This window comes from Anopheles nili, chromosome 2 (assembly GCF_943737925.1).
Source record: "Anopheles nili chromosome 2, idAnoNiliSN_F5_01, whole genome shotgun sequence".
NCBI lineage: Eukaryota > Metazoa > Arthropoda > Insecta > Diptera > Culicidae > Anopheles > Anopheles nili.
The window spans coordinates 31,920,020-31,935,478 of record NC_071291.1 but is presented as its reverse complement, the minus strand read 5'-3'; the positions used below and the strand labels follow the sequence as shown (position 1 = coordinate 31,935,478).

The 15,459-nt window shown below is 46.4% G+C and overlaps 2 protein-coding genes across 2 annotated transcripts in view; one reads left to right on the top strand and one right to left on the bottom strand.

The window, feature by feature from the left end:
* LOC128721869 (protein fem-1 homolog CG6966) overlaps positions 1 to 15,459 on the top strand; it is a 45,726-nt gene that overhangs the window by 24,248 nt on the left and 6,019 nt on the right. The window lies entirely within an intron of this gene.
* On the bottom strand, positions 126 to 1,039 carry LOC128721870 (uncharacterized). The gene is made up of 2 exons (XM_053815671.1): positions 985 to 1,039; positions 126 to 889 (listed from the first exon to the last, which is right to left on the bottom strand). Exons 1-2 carry the CDS (start codon positions 1,033 to 1,035, stop codon positions 380 to 382), a joined length of 561 nt encoding a protein of 186 aa, XP_053671646.1. The 5' UTR covers positions 1,036 to 1,039; the 3' UTR covers positions 126 to 379.

Sequence of the window (15,459 nt, the reverse complement as noted above, 5' to 3'; positions counted from 1 at the left end):
GGGTGTTGATGTTTGCAAACAACTCTTCGAGCTCTACCAGCTGAAGTGTTCTAATGAGGGTTGACTTTTCTTTTCTAAATTTTCCTGTACTATTGAAACGCACACCCCGGTGAAAACAGCCCAACGTCAAACAGTGACACACTTTATCGCCCCGCTGTGTGTTGCTGCCGCATTTTTAGCATTTTTTTTCTTATCGAAAAACCACAATGCTGTGCACGATCGTTGGTTACACGATTGGTGCACGGATTGTTGGGTGATTGGTTTTTGTTTTCACTCTAAAGACTAGCGTCCTATTTTATTCAAAAACTAAAAACGTTTAAGTTAGTCTACTTTCAATTGCAACGGATTCATGCACTTTTGCAGATTCATGCACCTAAGCTTAGTTTTTCGTCCCAAAGAGGGTCGCTACGAACTTCTTAAATATGCCAATGGCATTCTGCAGCGGACCCGAAGTTTCGCTGCTAGAACCCGGGGACGTAGTCACTTGCACCTCCTCAGGAACTCCATTGATGAGGTACGTGTTGACGGTGAGATTGGACACGTTTGCCGGTAGGTGGATCGTGTGTTCGCCGACAGAAATGAAGGATCCATTCGCCGGGAGGTCTCCGAGGGCCCGGACCATCAGCCCCGGACTAAGCCCGGTTAGGTCGACTTCCGTGATGGCCCTTCGCATTCGGTTCACGTTTATTTGCACGTTCGTTATGTTCGTACCATAGTCGTCCAGGCCGGCTGAGGTGTTAACGCGGTTTCCAATCGCGACGGAAACGTTGGAGGAATTCGAAGCCCCATTCGATGAAGCTGACGTGGCGGTCGAGCTGCTGCCGGTGGTAGTGCTGGTGAAGCTCCACGGAAGAAACCAAAAAATAGGTGCCGCCAACAACGGTTCAATCTATACGCGTTCGAGACGTGGTAGAACACATTTTGGGTGATTTCACTGGTTCTTTTAAGGGCGTAAGACAATTGATTTGGGGAAGGAAAACTCACCAAAACCGCAACCGACAGTAGAACGAAGCAGACGATCTTTAGCTGAGACATGGCAGTGAACGTATGGATGCTACTAGCGTCCAGTTAGTTCCGTTTTATAGTACATTTCGATTCCGGTTGAAACATTTGTGCTCTCGAGCGTCATTAGGTGCTGTCTCGCTCTTCGACGCAGAAATGAGATGTGCGCAAACATTTATTTTAAACGTCGAATTGCAAATGATCGATACAATCGCACGTCACGGATGCCACCTTAAACCGAGACCTCTTTTTGGCGAAGGACGTCCACTGTCCAAACAGCGCCCGTCGTGGAGGTGTGTTTAAATTTCAAAACAAAGTCGTCGATGGCCGTCTGACGCCTAGTTACGTCGGCAATGGTCAGTCATTAGACCAAAGATTGCTCAAAGTAGTGTGCGCGGTGGTTAAAGAATAGGCTGATCTGGCTCAAAAAACCAGGCTCATGTAATTATTTTTTATTCTCGTTATGTGCTCGCTCGGTGCCTGTGATGGGCGCCGGGTACCGTACCATTTTTTTTTCGTTGTCATGACTAGTAACGAATGCACCACCAACCTGCGATCCACCTGCTGCATTGCAATCGGACGTTGATTGCACTCGCGCGCACACTCGCACGATGGCGAATCCCCCTAGTAAGTGAGCGTGCTCGACTCTGCACCGATGACATAATTTGATCGTGCGATCGTGTGCTGTACGCGAGGCAAATGCCATCAGCTCGTGCGCAGTGTGCAGCCGGATCGTGGTGGCGTCTACATTGGAATTGGAAACAACAAACGCCTCCCTGCATGCTCCCACACCAAAGCATACGCACAACCACCCCGGCTTTAAAAGCACCGACAAAGTTACTTCGAGAGTATGCCTTCGCACAGTATGCCACGGTTAGCAGGCCACTGGAGCGCCTATGGTACGGTGATGGAAGGGTGGACCCATCGGCCACCGTCCCTTCCCACCTGTGTACCTTTCCCCCCCCCCCCCCCGGGGCAGGCCAGCAAAACCTTTCGCCATTCGACGAAGCTGACCGTTACAGTGACGATTCGCGTGTTACGACGGCCCGTAACACCCGACGGCTGGCTGGTTGTGGCCTCCTACCCTTGGATGCAATTTTGATCGAAGCAAACGCCCGTTTTGCAATTGCCTTCCCCCGTCATCGCGGTACGTTTCAAGAGAAAGCGCGGGGCGACTTTTAGTTACGCGCGGCGGCTTATATTTTTTTTTATACGACCGAGTGCGGTAATATCGTAAGGCTATGCTGGAACCTCTCCAACGCCGGCAGGGTCGACGAAGTGTGGCGATGTAACCGATGCAATACCACGTCCAGCTTTTCTCCGATGTCGGTTGTCACTGGTCACGGAGGGTGGAGAGAGAGACCGATTATGGAACCGTTTCCACGATCGCGCTTGATCTTGGATCGTAATGATTTTACGAGCCATCAAGTCTACCGTAGCCGGCGGTGCTTTTTTGTTGTTGTTGCACACACCAGCCTGCGGAATCTCATGGCTGTGGATGGAACGCTAATAGAGCTACGATTATTCAATAAATGTCACAGCGCATCGTGAACTTGGAAGGTCTCCACATTTACACGGACTAAAATGGTGTCCGGGCGTGCACAAATCGCATGGGATTGAATTATGGTCGCTTAAGATATGCAGATCACCCAGCCCAGTCCAGCGATCGCACCGATGTCTCTTTGTGCTGGGTAACACGTTTATGAAATGCATTAGCCCCGGTTTTAAGCTGCAGTTTTTACGACGTATAGAACCACTTACAGAACGCGATTGGGTAGTACGTCTTGTGCTGCTCGGTGTTACTTTCAGCTTAGTTTCACCGTGGTGTCTTTGTTCAGAGCCGTATGTACTTGGAAGCTATCGAGAAGGAAGATATATTTATTGTTCTGAAATCATTCCGCTACCATCAATCCGAGGCGTGTCAGAACGGCCCTGTGTGTTGGTCCCATGCCTTGCCAGATTTATTGCACTCTCGAACCAATCTGCTGACCGTCGGGCACCGGCACCAGACAGCAATGCACTCGCCTCCTGCGATCATGCACCACGATTGCGATTTGCCATATTCGGTGCGAGCACTACTTCCCGGTTGTGTGCAGCTATGAGGTGCAGTGGCAAATCGGATGATCGCGCCCCAAGGGCTATGAAGGAACGTTGTTATTGCGCCCCCGGTGTCATTCGAGCGTATTTCCATAATTTCCTACCGTCCCGTGTTATCCGACCGCTCTACCGTTGCATCGTACCATCGTGCTCTGGTGCGAAGTCCGGCGTACACTCGAACATTGGTGCACTGCGAAGTAACCGGTAAGGTAACTCCGGTGCTCGTTGGATTTGCATCCACAGCGAATCTCGTATTTGTGTCCGTGCTTATTTTGTTTGTGTGGAAGATTCCGCAAATCGATACGTGTCCTCGGATCACCATTAATCGCATGATTAGGTTTTTTTATATATTATAATTTCTATTCGCATACTGATCGATCGCGAACGTAACGCCTTTGTTGAGTGAATCTCGTGTTTTATATCATATTTTATTACTTGCAGTAACTATTCAATAAACTATTTAAGTTGTTCGGATTTTTATTATGCGAATTGAGTGCGACCCTTTTTTTAAATTAACGGTTGTTCGAAAGTCAACACAAGAGCAGAAAATCATACGGATATCTAAAATCTTTAGTTTACAGTAAATACATAATCTGAAAACTCTATTGGCTTTCTATCTATAAATTTGCCAAGCTTTGGATAAGCTTTTCTTCAAATTGACTCTGCTGAAGAAGTCCTTGTTCCACTTTGTACAAAACGTACCCCATATTGGGTACATAATTCATATTAAGACAAAAGTATCCTTACGTTTTAATTATATTTTGAAATTAATTAATCCCTGCAATGGGTAGTTTTTCGCTTCGGCTCCGTTAAGACTAAGGATCAGGGCAACAGCTAAAATATTCAGTAGATGCAAAACGTGCTGAACGGAAAAAAACGCATTTTTATGACCTTTTCTTCGTAACGGTGAACTTTCTAAGGCTCCCAAGGGACCTGCTCATAATTTAATGAGCGAAATAACAATTTTCAAACGTCCATATGCGCAGTAGTGCCGAGATCGTCCTTGTACTAACGAACAAGGCAGGGTGGAGAACGAATTAATTACTTGTAAACCCGGGGCAGGCATCCAAACTTTCTCCAGTTGTACCCACTCCACAGCGTGGGTTCCGTCTTACAATTTTGTGCTGCTTTGCCTGGTGATTATGAGCCTTGGGACTCATTGCTTCGTTCGAAATTAATTAGTAGCGTTGCAGAAAAGTAGAACAACCGCATGTCGTCATTAGTAGAAGGTGTCAAGGACATGCGGCTTAGTGAGTGAGTTAAAAGAAAAGTTCTGATAATCTGTAGTATATGGGATATTATAATTTACATTGCAAGCTAAACATTTTTAAGCTTGTTCTATAGCGGCTTTGTAAAACGATAAAATTATGGTTTTTCATATTAAACAAAGACCTCCACAGTATAATTGTTGGCTACCCGCGAATTGTGCTGGTCACGTTTGACGTTCGTTTTTCCATTATAACAAAATGTAAATAAATATTTTTTTTTTGGAATATTTGGATAATTGTACCGTAAATACACCCGTTCACTATCAGTACCAGAATTTCGGGAACACTGACCACCAGTTCCTGCGTTGACCCTGAATCTGACGGGTGCTTGATGTGTGCGAGGGTATTAACATCTGATTAACCTCAAACTGGACCCCCTTTCCGTGTGTCCGAGCAGCAACCGATCGGGGCTCGTACCATGCCGAAAGTGTTGATAATGTTGCCGTCCCGGGTGGAGTTTGTTTTGGTTTGTAAATGAGCACGACCACGTGCCACAAGCTTAGGCTGCACGTGGTTTCTCCAATTAATGTCGCTCCACCCGAGCACGCTTCAACGTTCTGGCTCCACGCAAGGCTTCGTTCGACCTTTTCGAAGCTGGCTCGGACGGGCGCAAAATTTACGTGCGCGATGTCACGAGCCTCGAGCAAAACGAAGGATACGAAGTGGAACTTATGGTGGAACGTCGGTTGGTTAACGATTTCCCATGGCCTAGTTTCCCTACAGCTACACTTCCGACCAGAGAACGCAATTTTCCATCTCAAGGGCAAGCTTTCATTTAACATTTTGGGCATAAGTGCGAATACGGTTCTGGCCAGGTGTGCTGATTAGAGTCAGCATTCACGGTCATCACGCGATGGCATTTTCCGACCACACCGAATGTGGGAGGTGGTTTCGCGGTGTATCTCGCGCCCTTTTTTTTTCTTGCCCGAGTTGGTTCTTCAAAAGCTGGTCACAACACGCATTGACCCAGTCTCGGAGCCACCCAAGTTGTTTGTTGTTTCGTGCCGTGTCACGGTTGTCCCAGTTAAGTCACCTCCGGTGTGTTCTAGATCGCACGCGATCACCGATGGCCGTCAAAAGCCGCGACAAAGAATGTGTATTTTGAAATGCCGAAGATGCGATAGCTTGCATCAGCTGATGTAACTGTGCGCCGATCCAGCGTCATCCGGGGTCGTGTTCCCCTTTGGTCGCATGACCAGAAGTGTGCGTTAATCAGCAGCAGTTTGTCTACCAGATAGTGCCGCAGCACCACACAGTGGGAGAACCTCCATCCATCGACGGGCCGTCGAACTTGACGAGTGGTGTTTTGCTGCTGCTGCTAATCGCAAACGTTTCCTCCTATCTAATCCCATCTCGCTTCGGTGAATGTTACTAGCAAGCAGATGATGCCTATACTCGTTTACCGAGCTTGATAATCTCGCTGTATGCACAATCACCGCACGAGCAATGTCAACAAGAAGCCATTTCGAATGCAGCCTGCCAAGGTCCTTCGGATTCCGCACTGCAAACAGCAGTAGTCATCGTCGTCATCGATAAGATGCCTTTTGTTTGCTACCTTTTGGAAATCACGATCTAACGAGTTCCCTTTTGCACAAAAACACTGATAAGCTTCCCGGTTGCTGCTGGGATAGAATACTTGAAACGTGTTGAATGATAAGAACGCGCTGCTGTGAGCACTTTCGTTCGCCTACCGCCGGTCGACAAAGCTCATAATTTTGATGTTTTCAGTGTTGATCCCAGAGTGTATCGATGTCACTGAGATAAGGACGACCACTGGGCGCACTATCGTTGTCTGCTACTGACGCGATGATAAGACCCAAACCACACAACAGTCACAATAGATGGGTTTGGTGTGAAACACACGGATTTTACATTCCTCTCGGTTCGTTCAGCGACCCACTTCTCAATGGATGATTTGCAATGTTTGAGCTGTCGGTGAGGTCGAGATGCTCGTATTTTTGTCACCCAATCACACATGACGCTGGAACCGCATTCTCTGCCTTTCGAACATTCCTTCACATCTGCCTGCCAAACGAGGGAGTAAATCCGATCGATAGATACTTTGCAAAATTGCAGTCATGACCTAAATGCGCTCGGTGGAAGAATAAGAGTTGGGGAACATTGTTTACATACACACCCTAGCGTCAACTTGGTAGCACGGGAAGATGGTTCTTCTTCTCACATTGTGGTGTGATCGGATGCAATATCGGTTCGTCCCAGTTGATTCCACGCTATCTTGGCATGATTTTTAGACGATGCAGTTGATGTGGTTGCACATGACAATGCTCAGTGTGATGGGATTTAGTCTTATCAGGTCTGGAGAGGTTCGATAATGACATCGAATGGGACACAAATTAATTACGAGCAGCTTTACAGCAACTTTTACTGTAGATCTGCTCCAAGATAGTTTGCCGAATAAGGTCTTTATAAGAGATTTACACATGGATTTATTTATTAACAGCTTGCAATATTCTTTTCCTAAATATAAACAGTACCGTAAAGAAATCAATAAAAGCTTATTGCTGCAAAAATCCTCCCTCAGAATACGAACAAAAGATTGGATTGTGATGAGCCAGCTTAATGCAGCTTTGGCTTGGCAATTGCTGCTCTCTTTGCTATATATCAGATTGCACAATGATTGTTTTCAATGTGGCAGTAACTGTGTGCGACGTAATTTAGCTTGCTACCACGCTCTCTCTCTCTCTTCCGCATCCTTTGTTATTTGTCCGCCCGTGAAGTACGGCAGTCGCCATGACCTAGCTAAAATGCACTCGTGGAAGGGAAAACACACTGACCGTTCAATGCGATCTATTTCGATTTCGTTGGATAGCAAAACCTGCGGTGGATACTGCTAATTTAGTGCGACATTTACTTTATCATCCCGTCAATGACGATCCCTGTCGTGATGACCTTCATTAGTGTGGTGATTGAATGTAGGATTTTATAGAGAGAACTAACCAAAAGCTTTATGCCTGTGCTTTTTGCGAGGTGACACGTATTACAATTTCTTTTCCTGCGTTTGTATTCCTTGGTTCCGAATAATAAAGTTAACTCTGTGGCCACAATTTGTGAAAAGTAAACCAGAGCAATACATTCAGAATGTGTGTTCTGGTCGTTAAAGCATGGACACAAAACGCGCGCTGGCTCCTAAATGGGCAGCCACGCTTTGTTGGCTTCGGATGGTATTGGTTCAAACATTTTCCTCCCACTGTCGGATCGTGGCGCCCTTTCGCTGACCAACGACCAGAAAGCCAGCACGTGCAGCGCAGACAGGGACGAACCATTTTGGGACACCGGCAACGACAAGTAACGGGTCCGCCGTTTTCGTCAAAACTGGCTGCAGAACTTGGTGACATTGATGGGCGGTCAGTGGTTGTCTTAGGTGGTACTGTTGGCACAGACAGTGGGTGCTTTTTTCTCTTATTGCGCAGAAAGCTGAAGTTCAAGGAGCAAGAATCAGGTTGCCATATTAAGAGAACGTGAACAGCTGAGAAGCGGTACGGGAGATGATCGTGTCGTTTTCCGTGGTTGGAGGCTTAGGCCGTTGAACTTGAAACTCGGAACTGTTTATGAACCGATTATGCACATGTGTAGTTTTAATTTTTTTAGATTTTCTGTTACATTTCTTATTACTTTCTATGAGGCATGAAAATAAAAGAATTTATAAGTATTTTTATCCATCATGTACAAAGCAGACAAGTCCTTCTCCTAGTCACCTAAATTTTGCGCTCTAGCCTCTACACAAAGCGCTGGATCAAAGAAAGAGACTGATCTCTCTGGAGAAACCTCTGTTGCATCAGCATTTTCAGGCTCGTAAACCTCCCGCTAGAGGACACGGCATTCATTATTTATATGTCTCAGCTCAGTAGCTGGCACACAGACCGCAAACCGTCCGTTGCTACCAGTGTTTCATTTTTGTTTTCCCATCTGCTTTGTGCATTGGTATACGCTGCATGCACACTGCTCTTTTTGCAAATTATGAGAGGCAAACTAAAAAATAATAAAAAATCGGATATCCACCAACCGATGTGGTTGGAAATGTCGAAAGAGGAGGAGGAGGTCATGACTTCCTGCCCGTCGGGTGCAGTCGAACGTTCCTGTTCGTATGCTTGCTTGGTTGCGTACAAAGGAACTGGGAATCGCATTTCCATGCAAACCGTCATCTAAAGAGAACGAGCCAGTCGATGAGTCACACTGGAGGTAACAAACCGTAAGAATCCTGGCTACGGTGGGAATAGTGCAGCCGCACTAAAGGGCAGTGACACGAACGGTGAAATCATTACCCTCTCGACCAGCTTGACGTACTTGCAGGCTAGACTCGACGAACCTTGGTATAAAGAACCTTTCGGCAAGAGCGTTCGCAATCTACGTTCGCTTGGGGTGTTATTTTCGAACCGGAAAACATAAGGATGAGATATGCTGCTATTTATACTATCTGCTCCATCCATTGGAAGCGCAATCCCTCAACGTGTGTCTCTCTACACTCAACGGAAACACCTATGGACCTTGGTGACAGACATGGACGCAAACCAGTAGCAGCATGGCCAAGCGAATTGAGAATGATCATTTTAACGTGGAAAGCGTGTTTTCGCTCGCAAAACGCAGCGGCTTATCGGCCATTTGTAGTGGGGTGTTTCAGAGGTTGTCTCGCACAGGAAGAGGTTTTCGATTGCACTTGTAAGACAACGACGTAGAAAAAAATCTCCCTTGCAAACTACGCGGTTACGCGTTAAGGTTCAATGCGTTCTTCCGTCGCAAGCGGAACAACGACGATTTTCCCCCACCCGGAAGCGACGACTCAACCATGTGTTGTGTGCTGCGGAATTCCAATGTCACCAAACGCAGAGGGATGCCCGTTCCGGAGAAGCCAGTGAACGCAGAATTTGCGTAGTTTGCAAAGAAACAAAAGAACCCCTTTTTTTACTTCACTTTCCTCGGGCAACGTTGCGTGCCGCCATCTGCATCTGGTCGGCGAATCGGCTGACCGAAAAGTAACCGATCCGATCAGTCACCAGCGCACTGTCGCTTTCAGCTGGACGGTGGGAATAAAGGAACGTACTTTAGCCCTTGGCAACGCTCGCACACTCATCGTGTTTTTTCTCTCTCGACCATTGCACTTCCAGCGAGTGCAATAAGTGTGCAAGTGCATGCGGTCACACAAGACGCGCCGGGGAGAACGCCCGCCGGTGCAATGCCTCATTTGAGCTCGGTTAATTGCATTGACAAGTTCAAAACGAACCCGCTGGCGTACGTGGCTTTGTTTGCGCGAGTGTCCGCGGGCTCATCTTCTTCGCTGCAACCATAAATCGGTCCCCACTTGAACCTTTACTCCCGTAATCTTCCGTAGCCGTAGTAATTGCCAGCCGGGGGTCGCGAGATGACGAGCCGGGAAGGATGACATCAGGAACAAACAGGGCTGCGAAGCATGATAGTAAACAAAAAGGACAAACGGCTCATCATTCGCTTGATCTAGCACGTACAATACGGGAAGTGTAAGGCAGTTTGTTATTGTTCTTGTTCAGAAGCTTTCCTTGCATGGTTAGTAAACTGACTTTTAAAATATGTCGCTTAGAAGGCTGTATATAAGGACACACTTGCTAACTGTATGGAAGGACTTCACGCTTGTTATGTGCAACGTTTGACGCAACAGAAAATGAATTATATTTAGTTTATCTTATATCAATAAATATCGAATTGCTGTACGTTTCAGCCAACGTACGATAGAGGAACAATGCCTATGTTCCAGTCTGGTTCTACACCAACGTGTCAAGCGTGGCAGTTCCACTTTCGCGATCATTTATCATTTTACTTTGCAATCCTTCTCCACGCGCTGCTAATTTGGTGAACCGAAACAAAGCATTACCCTAAAAACCTGTCTATCGTCACATTAACACCCAGCGTTGGGTTCGAATGGCGAATGCGTGTTGAGAAACCATTTTGTGTACCGTAGGCCGCCTATCTAGCCCGAACAGCGATGTTCAACCGAAACTTATTGGCTCACACCAAAAAGTGTAATTTACTACAGCTCCAGATGGAGAGGGATAACAGCACACGGGGCGTCGTTGTCGTGCCGTGTTAATGAACTTCTCCACGCGGACACATCCTTCAGGTTCAGGCGTTGATGGGACGCCCGAGAAATCGCGTCACGGAAATCGGTTTGTTTGGCTTCTTGACAACGGGTCATATTTTGGCGATTGGCTTTTCGCGCCCTCTTGCTTTCGTTACAAGAAGGTGTTTTATAATTCGCCCACGGTGCTGGTCGGCAAGCGACCCGATAAAACGACAACTGTGCAACGGTGCGAACCACCAAGCACAATTTACTTCGACCTGGCAGACATGGTTGGGCCGTTATCCAACGGTGGTAAACTTGTTCCAACGTAAATCAAACATCGACACGTCATGATGGGATGGCGACGCGACAAGTTGTCAACTATTTGCCAGCTAAGCGGAGGGAAAAAATAGCAGAAGAAGTTTTTTATTCATTAGCGGAAGTTTTACCAACGTTCGTAGCCGACTCTCTCTCGCTTTCTGTGGGACGTATGGCTGGTCTCGCTTTTTAGCGGGAAGTGAAAACTTACCACGGAATCAAACACGTGCCCGGTACCTTTCCGACCGGTTGTCAGCCAGTAGCGTTTGTTGTAAGGCGCTTCTATTGCTTCATTGGACCGTGCTCTGTCACGATAATGACAGATTATAGCTGGTGGTGAAATTCCGGCCGTTGGAGATTGGTATAAGAAGCCGTACAGGAACAGGGCGCACTGGGACTATTTTCATGTGCCATGTGGCCATCCTCGTCAGCGGAGAATCACGCGACTCGCCTCTAGACATCACATGTTGGCGGGTCCACATGACTCTGATTTTTCTCGTGCGTTCTTTGTGGATGCGCATTATAGCAAGATTACCGTAGAAAGCGTGGAAAAACACATTACTTTGACACGTTTCCAAGACGAACCATCAGCACCAGAGATGATGGAGTTAAACGTCACGTTTGAAAGGAAAGATCACACGTCACAGGTGTTACCTTGCGTTACTGTTGCTGCTTCGCTCTGAACCGTTACTGATTCACCTGAGATCATGTCTTGCGATTGCCTACTTTTAGGAGTATATCCAACCGCTGTATGTCAGCGCTTATGCGTTGGAAACGTTTCGCGTGCATTATGCAGCGCTGAATTGAGTGCATTTGCATCGTGTACGTCGTGGTAATGTATTGGGCATGATTTCAAAGGGCCGGAAACTACCTTTACGCTCCAGCAAACGTGACATGAAACACCTATCCTATCGGGATTTGAATTTTCGTTTGTTCAGTCCGCATGTATTCTAAACATTGAAGTGTACAATTGTAATGTCCAATTGAACACATCTTTGCTGTACAATTGAATGAGGAAGCGTGGAGGAATTGTATCAAATATTTGAACTTGAATACGTTTGTTCATCGAGGGTAGGGCGTATTGCACTCTTAGATTGAAAAATCCATGATCGTGGTCACGTCAGCAGGTTATACTGCAGTGCATTTATCAAGTGCATTCAGCAAATATCGTGTTTGATCAGGCTTTTTTCAGAAGCGAGGATATTCTTCGATTTTATTGAATCGTGTGGATTTAATTAATAGTTTCATAATTATTTTTTTGCGTCGCGTTTTTTTTTCAGAGATATACTAAACCATTTTCGATCAAAAATCTATCTCCAATCATAGTTACATGTCACGACAAAAAGTAATTACTTTCGATCGAGACTGCATGTAGAGAAAGTGCGAACTGATTGGTTTGGCTAATTCGATGAACCTTTCATGGCTAAAAGCAGAAAGCGAATTAGAGAGCCCATCGTGCAAGTGGTAGTGTTCTCCATTTTTTTCCTCCATCTTCCAAAGTTGCTCACTAAAAATCCACGCGTCTGCCTTTGAGCATATGAATATGGTTTGCTAATCGAATCTAGGCTGACGGCACGTTTGAAAACTTGAATAAAAAACCGGATTTCCTCACCGATGGAATACCTTTTTCGATCGCACGAGACTTAGATGTGCTGAAGGGTAAACAAGGTTCCGTCGAAAAAATAACCCCAAGCTTCGTTGTGCACTATCTAAAAGACGGATTTCTGCACCAAATTCAAGTTTAATTAAAAAATATAATCGGATGGCACGGTTAGCGGAATTCTGCGACCGTTTCACTTCGCGGGTGGCTCAAAGATGGTCAGCACGACTGAGCATGACCTTGGCTGAGGGACAAAGTTTTGTATTACGAAGCCACCGTGCGGCACACAGCAGACCATGAGCTGGCGATATGATCGTGGCTGTGGGAGTCAAGCTTCAGGGCCGAAAAGAAAATTAAACTAAATTGAAAGCGAAACTCGCATACGTCACGATTAGAGCATTAGCTGCCGTGCAGGTTCAAGCGGACACTGCTCTCCATACATGCATACGATAATGGCTTCGTTTCAGGTCGTTTACTTTGCACTTATTAATTGCAGTTTTGGCAAGCCATCTTCCGCCGTGTGCACTTTATTATGCGCCACCGTGGAGGACGAAAAGCAACAAAACAATTTTGAATTGATCGTTCACGCATTGCGGAAGTCTTGGAAAATGTCAACTAAAAGACAGATCGGTCGACCGATACGCTGAAGGTCGTTAAACCAGTGCCAATAAAACTGCTCTCTAACGAGCGTAAGATCGTTACCTGCCAAAGTGAAACATCATTTCCTGACTGTTGCTTTTGCATGCAGATCAAAAACACTGGCAGGCAAAAAAAAATAGCTGAAGCGATGACCATCAAATGCATATGCATGAGCGATTATGAAAATGAGAGCCGATCGAGAAAAGCTGTACAATAAACAAAAACTGTCAAACGGTTTCTTCGATTTCAGTATACGAGAAACAAAACGTTGCAATCCAATGCAAATGCAATTGCAATGTCATCAAATTCCGAACGGAACCACATTTTCCCTTGAAACTTCCGGTCAAAAAAGAGTGGCACTAATAAAACAGATTGAATATTTGGAACGTGAAACGGGCCACCTTCGAGTGAGCAGCGTTCGTATAAAATTATCAAAATATGGCAAATATTTTGATACGTTTGTGTTCGATTCCGTTTTTACGAGCTGCCCAGCTGCGAACGTTCTACGCCCTTTTATATCAGCTGTTTTTCGGGCCATGTTCGCTCCTCATTATCATCACTCGCGTATGTGGCTTACGGTGGCGGTGAGTTCATCTCTACCATTTTACTGCACGCTGTTAGCCGTACTTTTGCCAACCTGGCTGAGCAGTGACTCTACTCCACTGAATGTGAATGAATAGTCTGGTAGTTCTGTGAAATTCTGTACAGTGTTAATTATTGGCAAGCTATAAAGCATGAAATACTAAATATCTCATTACCCTGCTCGGACCGATCGGTGACAGACCAATCGATCATCTAACGAGTGAGAATCGTAGACCGAATGCATTCAGCTGCCAGAGGAGTGCTCACAATCGTGTGGTGCATAACCGATAACTACGGCCCGTTATCGGGGTTGCAATGGCGAGAGCGTGCGAGAGAGAAAGAGAGATCATGGTCGATCATGTCCGCGGACCCAGTCAGACGATCGTTTGTTGGTTTTCCCGCCTGTGCAGTGACGCTTGCTGTTTCAGCACACCCGATGAAGGCCTGCTAGCCTCTCATCGAGCGGGCACTGTCCAGTTTCTGATCGCGCTGTCAGTTTTGCGCTGGCATCCGTCCAGGCGTGTACTGATCTTTCCGAAACGTTTCGAAACGTGAAATCAACCGTTCCAGCACGACCTTACGCTCACTTTAAATTCCGTTTTGTGGTACGCAAACGTGTTGTGGTTTTTGGGTAGAGTGTTGTACCTTTTCGACGCCATTAACGTTCGAGTGCAAGCGATCGTGCGATGGTTTCGGGGATGGCTTTCACGATCACTGCCAAAGCTGGTGTTTGTTTGCGGCGCGAGTGCTAATGAACGTACCGAGCCGGTATTTGGTCTCGTCGATAAGCACCGTGCGCAAACAGCCAAACAAATAGACTCAGCTGCGTGCGGTTCCGTTAAGAAACCCCCAAAGATACCACGGTTGAGGTGCTTTCGTCTAACAGACGCTAACGTAAAATGATTACGCCGAACGAGGATGTTTATCGTTGTGAATATCTTGTGACGGTTTGCTATCCGCTGCGGAAATGCCATTCGACTGTCGTTGCGAGTTTCGCGAGAACAGATGCAACCTAAGCACATCCGGTGGATCAGTTACCGTCGCTGGTCGTGATCGTGATCGTGACAAATAGAAATGCATCGGCTCCCATTTCCATTTAATAGCACCTGATGCGCAGTGGACAAACGCATTACCCCTTGCTAATGAACGACGCAGTGATGTGTTGATTCTCGTTAACCATCAATCAACGGTGAACCGCACAATAAATGATGATTGCCACTTACGATACGTTGTGGGTAGTAGACCTTTAGTGCAGCTTGTGGTGAAGTAGCGATCGTACATGTTGGGATAAAAGCTTCTAACCGATGGGAACGCTCAACAGTGCGGATAACTGTTACTCGCCGTGTTTGTCATCTGGTTGAGATCTTAATGTGCCCCGAAAGTACGCAAGTTGACAGAGGAAGTGCTAAAAGGACAAATTAGGACTGGTGTGCGTGTGCTGTTTTATTTTAGGTCGTGGTGGGACTGGTTTTTATGATATTTTGTTAAATTTTGTACAACGTTGTTGACGTTCGCTAAAGGGTAAAAAAACGGGGTTTGAAGCCGTAAACCCGTTTGGAGATTTTTTGTTACATTTTCTTTGCACCCGCCATCCAGGGTGATCTAGTGTGATAAGTGCCGCCTTTTCCGTCTTCCAGAAAGGTGTAGCATTGATCATGGAACGATCGTTGAAATCAAGCTTAAATTTAGAGTGGCCCATTTTTCTGTCGCTCGTGTTGCTCGATGCAACACCCGCCTAATATAACAAAAAAAACCGGTTCATTGAAATATTCCATCCACGGACGGTACACGGTGGAAAGGCACCACTTCGCCGTCCCCAAAGCTGGGGGTGGTAGACGACCCTGCGAGATAATTTCCGACAGTGCCCCCAAAACAGTCTGTTGAAGAAGTTACAAATCACGAAG